Source organism: Homalodisca vitripennis, chromosome 3, assembly GCF_021130785.1.
Source record: "Homalodisca vitripennis isolate AUS2020 chromosome 3, UT_GWSS_2.1, whole genome shotgun sequence".
Lineage (NCBI taxonomy): Eukaryota > Metazoa > Arthropoda > Insecta > Hemiptera > Cicadellidae > Homalodisca > Homalodisca vitripennis.
The window spans coordinates 6,936,869-6,958,206 of NC_060209.1; the positions used below are offsets into that span (position 1 = coordinate 6,936,869).

Here is a 21,338-nt window from a genome sequence, read left to right on the forward strand (position 1 = left end):
AGATAAACAGCTAAATTTTTATTGTTCTGCCTTAAACAGTAGTAACTAAACAATAACTACAACACACAACATCAAACAATACAGTTTAAATACAGCATGAATAAAACAAATATTTCTTTCTAGTCTCATAGCTAGGAATGTCTCTTAACAACTTGTAAGTATTTCCAAAATCTCTTTCACATGAGTTAAGCAACATCACATGAGGCCTATTTTACTCACATAGGTGCATATTGTGGCTCCTATTATAGACAATGCCACTGTTTTCTTGTTTTTCTTCAGCTATGGATGTATACTAATACTGTATCATACTGGAAAAAGCACTAGAAGATATCTCATTGGACTGAAGTTTTATTCTATTGATTTAAACTGTTACGTATAGCTGTTATTAATAAATTAGCAAAATTATTAATTATTACAGATCCATTATATTATATATTATTATTATACATCATGACACATGGGGACCATATTAGTACCTATCTTTGAAGAGCCACTACTGTTTAACCATATAGTTGTAATATCCATATATTAAATAAGAGTAGGAAAATATATAATACACTCTTCTTAACAGAGAAGAGCGTGAGTGTGTGACTGGATCATTTCACATGCCACTTAATCCATACGGTATTGCATAAAACCAGTGTCCTACTCATTGAAAATATATTAATTCAAATACCTAATTTAAAATATATTAACAAGGCAAATACAAAAAAGTTAGCTTTAGAGGGATGGAATACCTATAGAAATGAGAGGAGCACTTTGGAAGAAATAAGCTGGAGCGAACAACATATGACATCAAGTGATTCAAAACTCAAGAGGGATTTGGAATGTTTTCCAGTCTTCCAGGGACTTCTTTGTTTTATCCTCAATTTTGTTCCAGCTTTAGTAGGCTCAAGGGTTTCCGCTTACAACATGAAAACAAATTTATGAGGTAATATTGCATTAATAAGTTAATGTACGGAAAAACGGATTAAAAACTTTTTCAAATATAAAATATAGCCCCACAATAAGTTATACACCAACAAAACATTTTTATATTTAAAACTTTTTAATTTTAGAATCTTTTTCAGCTTCTAGTTCAATGGTATGAGGTAATTATAATTTTTAAATTAGATTTTTTGACAATTTTTAGTACAAAATCTCAAAAAAATTAATGGGTTGTAACTTATGTAAGTTTTCTTACTTCAAAATTCTAGGCTAATAGAAGGAAGGTCTGGTATGTTTGTTCTTTGTATATATGTGTATGTTATACACTATATATGTTTATATATATATATATATATATATATATATATATATATATATATATACATGTTTTTTTCATATTAATATTGGTATTAATATGGAGATGTTACTTTATTAATGAATTTTCTTAACTTTATCATGGTGGAAAAGTACGTAACATTCAAATCATTTCCAGATTACAAAAAGTTGACTTTGGAAACTCTGACTTTGGATGGATTTATGATTTAAATACATCATCTGATGTTAGGGATTGTCACATATACAAGAGGCAGTAATCTATAATAAAACCTCTATATCCTAATACCTCATTAAATTTACTCAAAGCAATTCTATGAAATCATTTTCCAACTCTTAAAGTATTTACAATCGTTGTATAACATATGTTAATATTGCAGGAGAACTGTGTGGAGTTTGAGGAGGTTGTCATATCTCAGTGTGACGCTCTGATAGAGGCCATAGAGGCCCGCAAGCAACAATTGCTAGAATACATACGACAAGACAAAGAGATAAAGGTGCGAGTGCTGAAGGAGCAGGTGGCAACATGCACGTGCAAGCTACAACACACCACAGGCCTGCTCCAGTTCTGCATAGAGGCACTCAAAGAGACGGACTCAGCCGCATTCTTGCAGGTAATATGAATTGACACATAATGTGGTGGGAAGGTTCAAATGGTAAGTTTAGCTCTGTTCCATGCTTGAAAACCTTCGTCGTTGACATTTTTTTATCTTTGTAATCGGACGGGCACTCCAGAATCCAGGAATCAGTGTCAGTTTTCAGACACTGCAAAAAAGCGGAAAGGGAAATGGAGCTTAACTTATCATTTATATTAATATTAATCCGTCTCACTTTCTATATTATAATTCAAAATTGTCATTGTAGGAACAAGTTTCTGTTGATTCAAACCAAAATGGGGTGGATTCTGTTCACTGGCAGTATATTTTGGTTGTGCTTATGTAATATTATGTTTTTAAAAAAACATCTTAATTTGATTCCTGAGGTGGCTAATTTGTGCATTAATCTTTATGAAGAAAGTTATTAGTACCATACAGTTCAACCTATCTGAATATCTTATATTTAATCTATTTTGACTTATTTTTGGATTGAATAGTTTAACAAAATGCAAATGAAGTTAACACCTAATAATTCATATTATGTTACTGAATTGCACTAGATATTGTAGACTAATTTTAACATCTATTTGCTTAATCTCTGAAACACACCAGAAAAAATTATATTTTTAAAGAAATCTTTAAATGTTAAATAGTCCAAAAAAACCATTTAGGTTATAAAAATGAAAAGATATTTTTACTTGTGTATATTGTGATGACAATTCAGATTATTACTAATCAGGATACAGCAACTAGCAATGCAGTTTCTTTAGACTTAAAAATTAATGTCTTTGGTAGCAGTACTAATGATGTCTTGTATTGCCAAGAATTAGTTGCAGCCATAGAATTTATTTTCTTTCTTGGAAATAAATTTCCTTTAATCATGTTTTGAATTGTGATTTGTAACAGGTTGGATCAATGCTGATCAACCGAGTGGCAAATGTTGACATAACCTGGCACAAGGATATGACAGCTTCACCTCGAGTATCGTCGCAGTGTGATCTGACGCTAGATGACAAGAGCGTTGCACGTGCCATTGACCAGCTCAACTTCATACAGATGAAACGTAAGTAGTTTTTATACTTTTGATGATCAGGAGTCCAACATAGTTTAAGATGAAACCCATCAGATATTTTTATACACCACATTGCATTTTTCTATTGTCACTCACTATGTTCTTAGTCTCTTTACAATTTGTAACTAGTCTGAATAAAATTCAGGATTATTACAGGGTATTGATAACTTGTATCTTGTTCTGAACCACTTTGGAGTGAGATTCCATCAGAACTAAAATAAAATTTGTTATGGTTTGTCCAAATTATATTCTTTATATAATTATATTTATATTCAGCTATATTCTTGGGTAAATTGTTGATCAATCTTATTGGAGCTTTTGTCTCAGGATCAAAATTGGCAAAACATTACTCTCAATTATAAAGTGTTTCAAGAATATTTGGACAAACTAATAATTCATTAATCAAATATTCAGTTATAAGTAGCACTAATAAGAAATAAATAACCACTTAATCCTTTGAGTGCCGCAGTGTTGCTAATTTTTACGGTACGAAAAGTGCATAAAGTGCTGGTGTCGCTAATTCTGATGTTTCGTATTTCGATGATATTTTATATAGTGCAACATTATTTTGGACAAATAACCAGATAGCTGTATTCAATAGGTTCCAAAATATCCGTAAATACAAGTTTTATGTTGTTAACTGAGCAGCATTTTGTTTGTACATATAATTCCATGTTTGTTTCTACTGTAGTATCATATATTATACATGGGTTTTATTTAGAATTTTATCGCCTTTATCATAGTATGGATAGTAGTTTTACAATAGCGTTTTTTCCAAAAGCTGACAAATAAGCTAAAAAAACCCTGGCACTTTAGGCATATGACTTGGAAAAATGCCAACTCAAAGGGTTAATGAATGTTACTAATGGATATATTTTGTTTTGTAGGGCATAGTTGTTTCCATAGGAGTAACATTAAATCATATTATTGTCCTTCCATCTCTCATATATATGACTACCTTTCTGTGTACAGTAAATTGAAAAATTATAAAAGACCATTTAAAACACCTGTATATTCCTTACTAACAGTAGCCTAACTTAAGTCTAACAGTAGTTTAGATGTATGTATTAAAGTCATGTTTTGTGTCATATTTCTTCAACTCATATGTCTTTGTATAAAATAATGTTGATCTTTATATAATTTTACTAATTTAAAATTGCTTTTAATTTCTAATTTGATTTCTAATTTATACTGATAGCAATATTTTGAACTCTTGAGTAAAAAATATAATTTCAGTTCTTTTGATAGTCTAAGAATTTGTTCAGCTTTTCTTAATATTTTATTATAACGTTGTTTTAAAGGTTATAATACTCGTACATATTATAAATGAAGGTTAAAGACATAACCTCTTCAATATTTTTTTCCAATATATTACTATTATTCTTTTGTATTAAAGAATTTGTTGACTCAAACAATTTCCTTTTGCAAATTGTGACACTAGAATGATGAATTGGCACTGACAATGGTGTTCCTGTAAACAAAGACAGATGAGTAGCTTGTAGCTGCCTGTAACTAACCCTCCTTGCTCTGTCAAGCTGCTCGAGAAGGGGAGGAGCGACAGCCTGCAGGTAACTCGCTTTCTTCTAGATCGCTTTGCTCCCCTGCTTTTCTTTGTTTCCGTAGTTTTCACTGTATGTCAATCATTTTTAATTTAATTATATTTTACATGTTTTACAGTTCTTTAGTGGTGTGTTATTGTTGATTGTTCGATCTTAGAAGTGCTTATGATTTGGGTCATGTCTTTGCAATTCTGTCCACTCTTAGCATTAAGGATTTTACAGAATTTAAAAACATGTTATTTGGCTATCGTTTTTGGTCCACCTTTTTCTTGCAGCTCAGCACTAAAAGTTTTATTTCATCCAAACTACAGAAAACGGACACTACAAGATACTACTTTTATCTAGGATTTATATCTGGTTGTGATAAAAAGATTTTACAATTATATGATTAACTTTACACTATTTCAAGTAATTTGTAATTGATCGCAAAAATGTATTCCCACTGATAATAATACAATTTGTACTACTTCATCACAATCAAACAGGACGTTTATTAATCATTTGTTTATTTTAACCTAGTTTGTAATTATGTGTTAGGTTAATTATTTACCTGAAGAAGAGGTCTGATTGCAGATCTTAAAAAGTAGCGTTACTGTGTTTTTGTATCACTGAACAATGGCAAATGTCTGGAAAAATCGTGTTTCCTTTACAACACATGAAAAGGAAACATTTTTATGTATTTTCTTTAGATTACTCTATATTCATTTCCAAAGCATGTGAATAGTGTTTCAATGTAATAATTATATATTAATTTTGTTTAAGTTTTCAATATAACTTACATATAGTAGAGATGTCTATAATAAAAATGTTGCCATTATACCAATAGAAATAATTCAAATTTATTTTATTCAATTACGTGGTTAGGTTCGTTGTACTGAATTAGCACCTGCTGGCCACTGAGTAACCCATTTATTGACACGGGGTTGTGGTGGGAACAAAGGCCAGTTGAGCACGGAAATGTATCAACTCAATTAACTAATTGGCGCTACTGTGTGGCAGGGCTTGTCATGTGATTACTGCCATGTTGGTAACAATGCCACATAAGATATCAAGAATCATCAGCCCTTTTTGGAGTTATGGCTTGGTCAAATAAAAATTTCACATAGGTAGGTCTTGTTAAAGCAGAACATAAAAACATACATTATTTCAAACTGTCACATTTTATTAAATATTCATAGAATATATAAATAATAATAATAATAGCTTTATTGCCTTAGACAATTACAATATTGTATGGCATGCGTCATATCGATTAAAATATATAAGAATATAAGTAAAAGTAACAAAACAATACAAATAACAGACAAGTACCCTTAGAAATATAAAATTCACTTGTTTAATGTTTATAATTTGTAAACGAAGAATGCAAAAAGTTTGCAAGGTAAAAAGCTAAAGTGCTACACATAATGGCACCCCCAACCCAACAGAATTGATTTATCCTCATGATCCGCAAACTCACCAACAGAGTAGTAGGCTCCTTGCACCAGTAGGTGCCTTAGCTTCCTCTTAAACAGTGGTTTCCTATTTTCTACACGCAAAGTCTAAAGGCAGCTTGTTGAACAGTTTAGCTCCAACCTCAGATGGTAGAGCTTCGTAAGCCTGGAGCCTGTGCTGTGCAGATCTAAACGCATCCCACCTTCTGGTATTGTACTCGTGAACGTCCCTGCCCCGCAACCTCACATTTGTAACGACAGTACAAGTTCTCGTATATGTATAAAAACGCTGGGCTGGGAAGGGTAACAAATCAAGTTCTCTAAAAGAATCCCTACAATATTCTCTAATTAAATAATAATTTCTCTAATAGCACCCAGTGACTATGATTTGATTTTCAAAAGAAGAAGCATCTTAGGCCACCACCGTAATGACAAGAATAAGTAATATAAAAATGATCGTGTTGCACTGATTATTAAATCAGACGGCAATCTTCTATGCCAACTGTACACAAAAGGTTGTTTTTAGATATGATAAGAGCCTTAATATGGATGGCAACTGTGTAGAAAAATAGAAAAACCGTGGGCTTTCATATAAAAATAAAATTGTTACTGTAGTCAATTGTTAATTGTGAAGTAATTTATAGTAATGTTGTTAATTTATAGTAATGCGGATGGATAAACTTGGATCGATAAAAAATTGAAGTTAAATGCAATGACATATTGTAACTTACTTGATTAAAGAATCACATAATTCTTACATTTTCTGCTCTTTTCCAATTTAGACATGAATGAGAGAATGTATCTAAAAGGAACCAATAGAGTCAATAATTATTATAAAGCTAGAGTCAGGTTGAATATTAGGTTCTTGAATCAACATTGTGGTGCTAATGCTCACAGTTTGGTTTTATATACATCAAAGTATACAAACCAAAATATAGCAACAATGTACTGATTTGATGAATATTTTCTTAATACAGTTCATTTTTATCTAAAAACAATGTTCACCAGAGTACCTACTTATTCTGTTCTTCATTTTGGTACTGATTTAACCTACCTCATTTAGAATGAATATTAATTTACTTATATTTATATTATTATTATTTATATTTACTTTTTGAGAAAAAGATTGTTGATCTCTTCTGAGTTATTTTATAAATTGTTCATAGGCAATATAAATGACCCAAATAAATGTCATAAAAATAAAATCTAAATATCATTTCATATATACATTACAGCTATAATTTATACCACATATATTGATGTGAACATTTGATCTGATCCGGATAAAGAGGGATCACAGTGAGTTGGTCCCACTGTGTTATGATATTGGAAAGCCAAGTCGGATTAAGGGATTACTCTTTAATTTTACGAGAGCCGGACATATGAAATATCAGTAAGTCTTTGTAATTATGGAGGATGTAAAAGTACAAATAAGTGTTAAAGCAGCTCCATTTGTGATTTAGTACTGATCATATCCCTTCAGTATTACATTGGTGAAAATATGATATACTTTGTTTTGAAACACTGCAACTAAAGGTAGGAAATAAAAAAAATAACTTACAAACACTACTTGGGTACTCTTCTTTTAAAAGTTGGTGTGCAAGTTCAAAAAGATCTTTTTGCTATTTAAGTTGATAAAAATAGTATTCAATAACACATTTTAAAATACAAATTTAAATTTTAAAAAGTGGCCAATACTAAATTTAGGTCACACCTTTGGTCATCAATTTTCCAATAACTGATGTGAAAGTTACCCAATTTGAAATTGGGATTAGTTTTGAAAAATTAAAGATTCAAGATTCAAGATTATTTATTGACCCAACACAATACATGCAATGAGTCTCGCCAATGTAGAATACAATAATAAAAACTATTGTGCGATGATGATTAGACTAGATAAAGAAAATTGTATTAAGGGGACTTGAACGCTCCATATAAACCCATGTTAAATTAGGTACATTTGTGTCCCATTATCTTAGAAAATAATAAAGATACCAACCTCATATTTTTATCACTTACTATGTGGTCCTATACAAAGCTACTGATCTATTTTTATGAACTTATAACTCTGTTTGGCCAAGTTATGATTTTTTTTTATCTAGCGAGTTCAAAATAACCCTGAAATATAGACTATTTTTCAGTAAAATGAGGCCTAATAAGTCAATACTTGTTATAATTGTTTCTTTGTAGATCAGTAGCATCATAGATAAGTACTAAACATCCTGTAAAAATTTCAGCTTGTTATCTTTAGTACTTTCAGAGAAAAACGGGTCATTTGTGTGAAAAATCAAAATTTTCGGGAAAACGCAAAAAAACCAAAAAATTTAGATAAAAAGTATATTTTTCACAATACTTGAGCTCTAAAACCCTCCAGGAACATAATGTTCATCATTCTCCTCTTCCTCTCCAAGAACATTCATTCTCCTCCTTCTTTCCTTCACTCGACTTTCCTTGGTCATCACTACTACCTAATTTCTTCTCAGAACTGGGTGGCACTACAACTTTTGGAGTAGTAGGCCGAGGCCTAACTGTTGAGTCTTCATCTGGTGAAACTGAAGGTAACCTTTTATAAAACCTATTACCTTTATTGGTACGTTTTTTTAAGATTCCTTTAGGTCTAGTCATTATATTATCAAAGATCACTTTAAAATAAAAGTCTATAAACACTGAGTCAACTTCCAATAATAACAAAATATTGTCAGAACAACAAAGTTGCTAGGTTACAAACAATTGACAATAACAAAACAAGCAGATATCTGTCAAAACTGCTAAGGTCATAGAGAAACAAAACCGAAGAGTAAGTAAATAATAAATCAGTAAAATCAGCACTATAAGAAAGCTCAACACTGGATACAGCCGTCAATGGCGTTGCAGAGGCAACTTCAAAAATTTATTTGAAGCATTTAGAAATTTTTGTGAGTGATAATATTAATATCATTGTATTCCGAAAATGTCAAACTACAATAAAAAAATATATGTTAAAAATAATTTTTTTTTGTCCAAGTCCCCTTAAAAGTATTTTATAAGTATGGTTAAAATTACATAGAATAAATAAGTAAAATAAATAAATAGTAAGTCACACAACAGGTTAAAATAGTAATAAATAAACAATAATAAAATCATACAAAGAATTATTAAAAGTTTAAACATGCAAGTTATTTAAATTTAATAAAAAGTCCTCAGCAGTAGTACTGTGTAATAGGGTTGCTAACCAGTAAGACTTTCACTGACTGTTTAAACCTCTTCTCAGGTAGTTTTCTTTGCATACTGGAAGAATATTGTAAAATTTTAGTGCCATGATCTCAAAGCTCTCCAGTATTTTTTGAATATTTATTATATTTAATAAATAGGTTATTACCTTGCCTGGTGGTATAGTCATGCATATTACTACAAAGCATAAAACTGTTCACATGCTTTTTTTTAACATAGATTAAACAATATAATATGTAGAGAGAAGTTACAGTGAGTATACTTAACCTAACAAATAAAGGCTTGCAATGGTCTCTAGCATTTGCCCCACATATCAATCAAACCGCCTTTTTCTGAAGTACTAATATCTTATTAACAGAGTGATGGTCACCCCACAGCATTATACCATGAGATATATGACTAAATATGTGACCATAGTATACAGTGATAAGGGCATACAGTGAGATACACATGTGCTAAGTAGTCCTACATGAAGATCCCTTTTGACACACTCCTCAATAGGATTTCCCCAGAAGAAATGTTGACACTCTTGTGATCCTATATGAACATTGGTCCTATTTCAGCTCCCAGTGCCCCCAGTATCATCCCGGAGGAGTGTAGTGCCGAGAACAACTCAGTGACTGTAGCCTGGCAGCCTCCTCCCACTTCCTACGTCGAGGGCTACGTCTTGGAGCTGGACGATGGCAGTGGTGGAGAGTTCAGGGTAAGCCACAAGTGTTTGATACAAACATTTTTGTAATGGACATAACATTCAATGTTAAAAATACACCTGCAACACATATTCAATTAATCAATCAAGCGTTATTTGTCGGTCACATTATTTTAACAATATATGACAAAGGTCAGAAGATTTTACATTACATTGTTTTTAGACATAGTCATTTAAGCCTAAAAATTCTTCTACACTGTAGATACAGTTTTTTAATAATATTTTTTAATACATTGCTTGAATACGTTCAAAGGTAGAACCTGAATATTACATGGTAAAACATTATAAAATTTAATACCCAGATACTGAAAGCTCTTCTGGGTCAAGATGTATGTACAGCTATCATTGATTAGCCTATGTTCGTTCCTAGTGTCATGATTATGTCCAGCAGTGTGATCCTGTAAACTATCTATATTACTTTTCACAAACAACAAAACAATTAAAATATACATAGATGACTGTGTGAACTCCCAAGTTTGATAAAATGTGGTTTACTATAATTATTTACAGGAAGGAATATTACAAATTAATCTGACTGTCTGTTTTTGTAAAATAAAGAGTTTCTTTGCAGATAGAGAATTTTCCCCATGAAGAAATTTCTATAACTTAAATGGCTAAAAACATTAACTTAGAACACACTTAACAAAACATCAACAGATACATTATTTTTCAACACTCTTAACAAAACAAACCCTTGGCCACTCTGGTAGTAACATGATCAGTGTGAGTAACCCATCTTAATTATCTTGAATATTGAAACCCAGAAACTTGGTGAATTTAAAATGATCTACGTTAAAACAATAAGTAATGAATTCCCACACTTCCAACCTGATTATAATGCACTTGTTCATAGACTGGATGTATTGCAGTGACTCAGAATCACCCCTCGCCTTGAAACCATATTACCCAGTCGACTCTGTGTTTACGGTGGTAGAAAAAACCTATTACAGTGGAATTTAGAGAGTAAGGTGTTAGAAATTGTTGAAGATAACTCAAAGAAGAAGGAATTAGACAATAAATTCATCATTATGAGGAATTCATCATTCTTCATGACTATTATGATGAATAAAAAGCAATATGGGATTGAGGGTGGATGTCCTAAACATTGTAAACAATGTCAAAGAAGACGTTAAGCTCTGGACCTTTCTTTTTAGTTTTTAACTACTTTAAGTGAATATTGACCTCATATTTTATATACAGGGTGTAACAAAAAGTTTGGTTTGGCTATGCATTTTCAAATTCTATGTGTGATTCTATGCTGCAAGTGAAGAAAAACTTTTCCAATTTACACTTCATTTAGCAGCTATACGCCATTTTTTTTCTTTTTATTACAACAATTGTATCTTCATTTTTATCTTTACGATTGTTACAAAACTTTGTAAATAGATCCATGTCAGAAGGTATTATATCAGAAAAAATGGTTTAAAATAAGTTTTAATATTTTCAAAATGGTGACCATTTAATTTTTGTTTTATGAAATATCTAATAAATTACTGCTTGTGTTCATTCGCAACTTTTTTGTATCATATAACATTTTCATGAAAACAGTGGTTTATTAGATATTTCATAAAATAAAAACTAAATGACTACCATTTTTTAAATATCAAAACTTATTATTGATGTAATGAAATATATTACTGTGAATAGCATTGCTACCAAGGACATTGAAAGAAAATATAACACAAATGGGAATATCCATAACTTTACTATGCATATCAATTAATCTCAACAGGCTTCCTTGAGAGAACATACTTTGTGAGAACACTATTAGACATAATGCAAACTTTTGTTTTCAGACTTATGGGAAGTAATTTTATAAATATTTAAAGTTTTGTATTAGATCACATGTTAAAATGAATGTTGATTAATTTAGAAAAGTATTCATTCCAATAAAGACAATTTTATTGACTGTATATCTCTTGTTAATTGTAGGAAGTGTACTGTGGCAAAGAGACGATCTGTACAGTGGACGGTCTCCATTTTAACTCCATGTACAACGCCAGGGTGAAGGCTTTCAACAGCACAGGGGAGGGGGAATACAGCGAACTAATCGGACTTCAGACTGCAGAAGGTAACTTTCCTTGTTCCCTTACTGTGAGGTGAATTGGTAAGCTCAAGTATGATACAGTTGATGATTTTGAACTAGGGATAATCCACGTGTCATTCTCAACTTCATCCACACATTTTTGGATTCTGTTGTCTTTGGAATGCTAGACTAGGATTATTTTCAAATCACTCACGTTTAAATCAACTGACACATAAAAGAATACATATGATAAGTGGAAGGCAACATGGGTTTCAAGGTCAAACTGTGGCAAAATACAGCTAACACAATAAAAATCTTGAAATATTTCTGCCTTATTTCTGCCTTGCTGTGGAGAACCACAAAAGTTTTGGACCAACATTTCTTGGCTGAAGATGGCTGGCTCTCCACAGCGAGACTGGAATATTTCAAGTTCAAACATGTTCACAACGACGTGTACCCCATCGGGTACATGCAATCGTTCACAACTTTGGTCGTGTACCCAGTCGTGTACACACTGGGCTTTCGTAAAGCTCGTTGTATACTCAATGGATTATGTAACTCCATCATTTGTTATATCCAAGTACTTTATATGACTCAATGAGGTACATGTTGTTTTGCATTTCATTATTGTGTTTTTATTGTTTGCCTGTCTTGGTGGTTTGTTAAATGTGATCCCTCGTTTAAACAAATACCTTAGACTATTTTGTACCCCGTCGGGCACACAATTTAATTTAACTTATTTAATTAAGTTTTCAGGTACCACTTGCATATACAAAAAAACATTGAAAAAACAAATTGAAATTAATTTTTTTTGCAAAAATGCAAACCTTACATACATTTCTCGTTATAATTAGACGTTGAACATAAAAAGAACAATTACGGTTTTTTGCCATTATTATTGAAAAAATTCAACGGAAACTAAAAATGTCCGGAAATAAGCTGTTGTCGTGAACGTGTTAAATTGTGTTAAAACTTTTAGTACGTGGTTTTGAACCGCAGTTTTGAACCAAGTCTTGACATCGGTCGCACAAGCCTAAGAATTCAGATTTGGATATCCAGAGCTGATCCAGTCACAGTATGTCACAAACACTCACACGACACAACAGTGAGACTAGTGATGGTTACATGAAACGTCATGACACTGTAAGCTGGGTAAATATCAAGATAACCACCAATTAAGGACGACTCTGTCTCAGAGTTACAATGTTAAGTTCACTAACACCATCATCTTCTCATGCACAATCGCTTTGCTTGGAATTTGGTTGTCTCAGAGCATGGTGTTTTTGGTGAGGTAAGCCTAACATTGAGCTGCTTGGAGTTCATCAAAACAATCATATTATGTTGTATGAGGAATAAAATTACCACCAGAGCTCCAGTAACTTTGCAGGGTTGGGCAATCCATTCAACAAATTACAATATCTGGATAATAATTATCAAACCAAACTGTTCAAAGTCAAACTGTACAACTGGATTCTCAAAACCCCATTTAATGATTTATCAGTTTTCCTGTATGGAAGAAACTTTTAGATACCTAGTTTAGTTTTATGAAGTATAAGTATTTACTGTTTTTTCTGCATAATGTTATTAACATAAAAAATAAATGTAAAAAAGTCAACTATAATAATACTTACTGTTTTGACTATGCCACTTAGATGAATAACAAGACTTTGTCAATGATTTCTGTAAAATGACAATAATACTTTATTTATTTATTCACCTCAACACGTGAGATCCTGTAGAATTGGGTGAATTATAGAGGAGACAGAGTGTGAGGTGCAGAGCACACATTCTACTGTTCCTTAGGTAAACCGTCAAACCTACACTGCCAATATACACTGTTGTACTAAAGTGCTTATCGGATTCTATCTCCAAGATGCCCCTAACCATAAAACAAGATTTGGGTGATAGAATGTAAGCTGTAACCTGTTAGTGTGGCTAAGAATGTAGAACCTTAGATTTATGATATTATTTTACAAAATAATTTTTCAATTCTAAATTGACATATACTCTTATTAATATAAAAACATTTTTTTAGACATAAATTTTATTTTGTTAGTGTATTGCATTTTTATATTAATGTTTTACCTTTAGTGTTGTACAGAAACAATATTATAATAAATATAATATGCCCATACCCATTTAATATACTTAAAACTGATAAATCAGCAGAAAGTATATATATATATATAAATTTGAAATGTTAATGAAGTCTATATACCGAGATAAAGGTTTTAATTAAATGACAAGATTTAAATAATAAATCATTTTTTCACTGAAGTATTGTGTTTTATTTCTTCTGGGAAAATCACAATATATTGGTTTTTAAACTTAACCGATTTTTGATCTCCAGGTGTCTTGTTAATAAAGCAAAGGTAGGAATTTCTTTGTGTAGGGTTAGATGACTGTTTACCAAAACATTCTCATGATTATTTGAAAGTTGACAGAGTATTTTAGCCCCCTGGCACCAACTCCCCTCGGTTCGTTAAATATCCACCCCCAGAACCCAGACAGTTTCTGCATTGCAGATTTCCCTCTGCTTTCTTTGTTCTCTTCTCAGATTGTTCTTCTCCTGTGTTTTTTTTCCTGTGGTTAGTAAAGCACTCCCTTTGTATAGGATGAAGCTGTTACAGAACATCTAAAAAACTAAACTTTTCTCCTACCTTTTGCATTTAATGAAACATGAAATTACTTAAATATTTTCAAACTTTTTTTTCAGGGAAAATCAAAATAAATTTATTACTAGACTATCCATTTAAGAAACACAATTACATTTAAAACTGTAATCTGCTTACATTTTTAAAATCATTGAAAAGTATTACAAGTATATTGTTGGTGTTACTGTTACAAAGGTCAGTAGTTTTTTTTTTAAGCATGTAAGACTTGCATGTTTGTACAGGAACAAAATGATAACTTTGGTACACGCTATAAAATTTAACTTGATTTATAACGTAATTTCATATAGCTTATAATTATTAATTATGCATAGAGATGATTACTAAAAGAAGACATTTCATTTAATTTTGTTTATTAATTTTAATTTTACATACGCATGGCCCCATCAAATCAACATGACTTACAGGAGTCACAAGTAAATATAATAGAAATATTTAATAACTTTTTCATTAATGTGTGCTTTTAAAAAGTTATATTTCTAATATATGTGTGTGGTTGTAGTGCGGTATAAAAAACTAGAATTTGGAAATTTGTTATTTCTACACTAGTATGAACTAATCATTGTTATTAATAAGTAGTTTAAATTAAAGACAGTTAAATATAAATTAAGACAGAAAAAATTGACTATGTTATTAATAAGTAGTTTAAATTAAAGACAATTAAATATAAATTAAGACAGAAAAATTGATTAGACAAGGCTATGGTAATTTAAGGTAATTTAACAATTAAAAAAAATGTGGACTATGACAATAGACAATATTCTTTATTCGCATGAACATTGAGAACAGCGGCATCACAAAATACATTTTTTCAGGAAGTATTAGATATTTGGCACATAAGTCCATTGGTAGAGTTCAGCTAGAGTGTTGAAGGGGTGTTCCTGCAGCCAGCTTCAGAGTCTGCTCCCAAAGTGCTTCTTCTCTGTCTTTGTTAACTCTTCAGGTAGAGAATTCCACATTTTGGCTCCCGCAGTGCTAGGTTTTTTGTCAGATGAACAGGTAGACAGTAGTTTGATGCCTAGTTGGTGTCTGGTGTTGTAGTTGTGGTAATGAGTTCTAGTTCTTACTGCGTCAGTTATTTTGTGTGCAGATGAGTAAAGAGAGATGAGTATTTTGTGTTTTTTGGTTGTATGTAAAGATTTACCACTGTGAGGATTATTAGTTCTTTGAAAGTTTCTCTACAGGACTGTCTTGGATGTAGGTCTCCTAGGATTCTGATGGCTCATTTTTGGTGTATAAGTACACGTTGTAGGTTTCCTACTGTGGTACCTACCCTCACTATTATTCCATATCTAAGGTGAGATTCGTAGACAGCGTAGTAGGCGGTGTGCGCTATTGCTGTGTCACTTAAACACAACAACACACTGGACACACACACCCCGGATCACATATAATCATATGCTAAGTTTTTTGCACATGGAGCCTATGTGGGTGGTCCATGTTATGCCGTCATCACTGATTACTCCTAGGTATTTTGTGAAGTTGCCTTCTTCTATATCTGGAAGTTTTCCTGTTGTTTCTTCGTGTTTTCCGAAGATCAGCTGCTTGGTTTTCCCCTTACTTACAACTAGTTAGTTAACATGGCAATAGTGAACTGCTTTTTCAAACACTGAAGGAGCTGACACCTCGAGTTGGACAGGGTCATTCTTCCCTAACAACAGCACTGTATCATTAGCAAACATCAGTGTTTGCTGAGGTCCTAGGCATGCTTGGGGAAGTCATTAGTGTAAAGTGTAAAGTATAAACAGGATTGGTCCTAGTACGGATCCCTGGGGTATTCCTCTTTGAGGGTAGTGATGTTTGAGGAGCCAAAATTCTACTTTTAGTTAACCTCTTGACTGCCATGTTTATGTTAACAAGGGCAATTCCACTACATGTTCTACTGCCACTCTCATGTTATCCCGTTCCAAACAGCTGCTTTGCTACATGACTGGCAGTTGTAAGATGTTACACATTGGCCTGTTTTATTTTCTGTTTTGATCGTGGCTCAGTCTGTATGACAGGAATTAGTATTAATAATGATAAGGACTTTTTATATTTGTCCAGATGCATTGTTGTGAGTTAGATGTTTAGCAGTTGAGTTTTTGTGAGAATTATGGCGATTAGAAACTGGATTTAATTTATCAAACATAACTGGGGTGAAAAACCAGTATATTCTGATGGCAGTAACAAGGGAATAAATATTGCACATTTCAGAAAGTACTGACGCTATCTTACATCTTGAAAACTAGAACATAGGACACAAATGACCGAGAGTTTCCATTGTTGTCTACTAAACTCGCTATGCAGGTGGCAAGATTGTTCATAGCCAACAGGAAGCAAGTGAAGGGATAGCATGATAAATAGGTCTACAGTTCACATTAGCTAGCCAGTATTATAACCAAAACTAATATATGATATATATCTTATGTAAGACATATGTAATTATTAGTAAAATAAAATTCATAGAATCGATGTACAGACGCTATCTTACATCTTGAAAACTAGAACATAGGACACAAATGACCGAGAGTTTCCATTGTTGTCTACTAAACTCGCTATGCAGGTGGCAAGATTGTTCATAGCCAACAGGAAGCAAGTGAAGGGATAGCATGATAAATAGGTCTACAGTTCACATTAGCTAGCCAGTATTATAACCAAAACTAATATATGATATATATCTTATGTAAGACATATGTAATTATTAGTAAAATAAAATTCATAGAATCGATGTACAGATAGTTGCTGGAAAGGAAGTCTTGTATTACAATTCGAGACTAACATCCTCCGGATGTAAGTGGATACGCACATCCGCCCAGATACCGATGGTGAACAAACAGGAAATGCTTGTTTAAGCAGCGGCAATGCTTATATATAAAAAAAAACCGTGCGACGATGTAAGGGGCAGCCATGCTGATATGAAAAATTGGTACTCACCAATTATGATGGAGAGATTTGGCAGAGGCGTGGTCATGAGCTGGCGGGAGAATAACATCAAAACTGAAGAACAAGGAGGAGAGGAGGAAGTCGAGGACGGGAATTCGAAAAGCGACGTTCTGGAGTGCTAGTGCTTGTGTTAGTGTGCAGAAAAATATCTCTAGGCGTAATAAGTGTGAAGTGGAATAAAATGTAAGTAATTTTAGGAACTTAGTATATATCAGGGTTCATTAATCATTTACAATTCCATATCTATTTAAATGTTCACAATTTCTAAAATGTAAATTCATGTAAATGTTTAGCTATTTTAAAAGAAAGTTTCTCACGTTAGTCCATGAACTCATAATTATTGCAACACTACAAAATTACTAGTAAATGTTATAATGAATTAAATTAAAAATAAATTGTAATGAATATATTAAATATGTCTTCAAAGTATTAAGGTATTAAAATTTGTGCTTAATATGTCGGTTGACGCAATCAATTGTTAATTAAAATTTTTAATCAATTTAATGAGATGTTGTCACAAATAAAATATGTGTTGGTTCATTTGAGGGTATTGTACTGCCAATCTAACCTATTATTAAATCCTCTCACAGCAACCCTTGCTCATAATATGTCACAACCTTAATCTTAAACTAAACCAAACTTAAAAACCTTACACTTAAAAGAATTTAAATGCAATAATAACATAATAAATCTATGTAATGCATAAGACGAAATAACCCAAAAATGTACTAACTTGACAATAGCTATTAAACAATACAGATACAAAACAAAGTTTATATTTGATGTATTATTATGTATGTATTCAGATTTGAGAACCAGCGTTAATTTCTTATCTGAGAAGATAAGAAATTATTTTTTTCCACGAAAAACCTTTACCTGCTCCTTAGAATTTCTAAAAACATTGTTTTAATATCCCATTTTTTTTTTAATTTCCCCCAGATCTGCTCTTTTTCTGGTAGGTACTCCATACACCAGACACCTGGGACGTTACAATTCCATCACCACCAGTTCTAGAAATTAAGCACTGTATATCTACATACAAGTTATTTTAAAAATTTCATACTTAAATTTTCGCAGTTAAAAATGTTATGTTCTTTAAGACTAGCTAATATCTCTTTTGAAAACATTGATAAACTATATTACCATTTGAAATGTAAATGTAGATAGCTGGTAAAAGCATGATAACTGAAAAATACATAACATGATAAGTACGGTACCAGATATGATAAAGAAAGCAGTGAGTTTGGCTATTTCAAGGTCCATGCTATGTGTTCAGTTATAACTAGTATGTGAGTATGTTAAGTTTATAAACCTGGTTACCTGGTGAGAGAAGCTTTGGACCTAATAAAACAAAACTTTTATTCCCACAAGACATGGTCACAAGTCCTGGGCCAGGATGAGAGGATCCGCCACAACTGTACGAATAGCATCAGCAGAACTCTTGCTAGGCCTATGTCTGCATATATGACCTTAAACATTTAATATTAGTGTTCAGGCCCAATGTTAGTTATACTTGTTCTTTGTTTAAAATGAGGTAAAAGCTATCTCACTCAGTAATGTCTGAAAAAGATCCAAACTGGGAGAGTAAACTTCAAATCGGATATAAAAGTTAAATACTATAAGCCGTAGGGAAGGGGATCATTATCTGGATAACGTGAGGGTAAGAAGGGTTTAACTGAGCGACCAAGTTTTAACAAGGCAGATATAATTGATAAGGCAAGAGGTGGGGTGTCATGTCAAGTTAACAAGGAAGTGGGGAGTGGAGTGACTCTTTAGACAAAGTTTGGCGAGTGAGTGAGTCGTGTTTGGGATAGGGGCCTCACCCCTCACCCCGACCTCTTGAGCCACCCCTGTACAGCCACCCCTACAAGTGCATCAGTTATGCCATCACGTCACTCTGCTGTACTCGTTTTAACCATCTCTCTGCTGCAGTTTTCTCATATTTTACTCTTGTTTACTGTTAACAAGTTTACTGTAAATTTAATAACAAATCTAGTATCACAGTTATGAAGGGGTTTTATATTTATAGTGTTCGGTTCAAAAATATCCTGAAGTAAATGTTAGTTCCACAAAAAAAGTGTCAAGTCTAGAAGTAAAAAAATGTCTTCATCATGTCACTAATTGGATCTTACAATGCACACTGTAGGGGGACTGACCTAAGGAGTCTAAGCTATCATGAGACCTCAGTACATGCCTGACCTTTCTCACATATTTTCTCATTAAAATGGGAAACACGTATCCAAAAGATAAAAGAGATTCAGTAGCATTTTGCTTACTCTTCTGTCAAAGTTATCCCTCTATCATCCTGATAGTTCAAAGGATTTTTCAAGAGAGGTTAAAAATAGCAGTATCCATGGTACAACTGTCATTGCGAAATATTGTAACAAGTTCTTGTATTTTTTTTAATCCAGGACCAAACTCTCGATACTTTTCCCAAATGCTGGTTCAGAATAATTAATTATAATAATAATTAATAGCTACACAATTACACACTCACATAGAATTTATATATAATTACACACAATGTAAAATAACCTTCCATGTGAAACATAAACATGTGTCTGCTACATCCACCATAACAGCACTAGGCTACTTATCTGTATTTTGTAGTTGGTGCAGCAAACATATTAACATAATTATCAGGCTCTTACTTGACTAAAACAGGCAAGAAGCCTGCTGCTAGCAATAGGTGTACTGGTGGACTTATTCATTTAAGATGTTTTAACTTTTAGACATTTCATATAAACTATAAATATAATAGGGCTCCACTCATAAGTTGATAAAAATTTATTTATAGTTTTCTAATTATGATTGTTCACCTTTTGATAAATAATTGGTTTTTCTTTAGACATTAGACTTAACTCTTTATTGAAATTCTTATTGTTATATCAGAGGTAAAATATAAAACATCAATAATTTAGTCAAGTCATATTTATAGTGTATCTTGTTAATTGTGAAGTTTGCAATTTGTATAAAGGAGAAGTTATGCTATTATAATAAATGATCAATGATTATATTGTTGTTTTCAAGAAGTAGACATATTTAACTCATTTTTGCCCGCCATAGATATTTTGGAACAATCAGCTCTACTAGCAGGTGCTCTGTACTGTCAAGACGTAGTGGGAAATTTGGCGTATATGGGTTAATGTGAAGATATAGATTGGTTATACAATAGAGATATTAACAATAGAGATGTGGTATAACTACAGTGTTCATTGTGTACTAAAGAGTTGTTTGACGTTGACAGTGGCATGGTTCACGTTCGATCCGTGTCTGGGAGGGCCAGACCTGAGCTTCTCGGAAGACAACTGCAGCGTGTCGTGTGAAGGCTACGAACATCGCGTCGCACTGGGGAGTGTGGGTTTCTCCCGAGGTGTTCACTACTGGGAGTTCACTGTTGACCGATACGACGCAGACACAGACCCCAGCTTCGGTGTCGCCAGGATAGATTGCATCAAGGATCAAATGCTTGGTAAGTTGGAATTTGTGTTTAGTAGGTGAGACCGTTGGAGCTGAGACACTGATGAAAAATGAGTAGAAATGAAAGAGCAACTCAGGCCTTCATGTTGTACAGTGTCTAGAATCTGACGCTGTCACAGACTTGATTCCTAGAATCGAGAGTCATGTTCATCTGAAGAAATCCAAAAAAAAGCCAGTGACGAAACCCCTAAGATTGACCTCTACATCGTTTTGACATCAGATACACTTAGACTGCAAAAATACAGTATAATCTAGGTGAAAAGGTATTCTCATTGTCTCATAAGGTACACAGTTGAGTGCACTATGATGTTTTAGACATGATCTCTTCGCACAGTACAAAAACTGAGTTTTCTACACGTAATGTTGCTATGGTGGGAAAGGTTGATTCAATGGAAC

The 21,338-nt window shown here is 32.6% G+C and overlaps 1 protein-coding gene across 2 annotated transcripts in view; it reads left to right on the plus strand.

Annotated features, from left to right (window-relative positions):
• LOC124356565 (E3 ubiquitin-protein ligase TRIM9) overlaps positions 1-21,338 on the plus strand; it is a 383,610-nt gene that overhangs the window by 354,639 nt on the left and 7,633 nt on the right. Inside the window, exons 3-8 of one of the 2 annotated variants that reach the window (XM_046807641.1) lie at positions 1,641-1,874; positions 2,763-2,919; positions 4,464-4,496; positions 9,694-9,833; positions 11,772-11,910; positions 20,710-20,934. In XM_046807641.1, coding sequence (XP_046663597.1) covers positions 1,641-1,874; positions 2,763-2,919; positions 4,464-4,496; positions 9,694-9,833; positions 11,772-11,910; positions 20,710-20,934 — 928 coding nt within the window. The remainder of the gene's footprint in view (positions 1-1,640; positions 1,875-2,762; positions 2,920-4,463; positions 4,497-9,693; positions 9,834-11,771; positions 11,911-20,709; positions 20,935-21,338) is intronic. The other variant, XM_046807642.1, reaches the window with a different exon arrangement.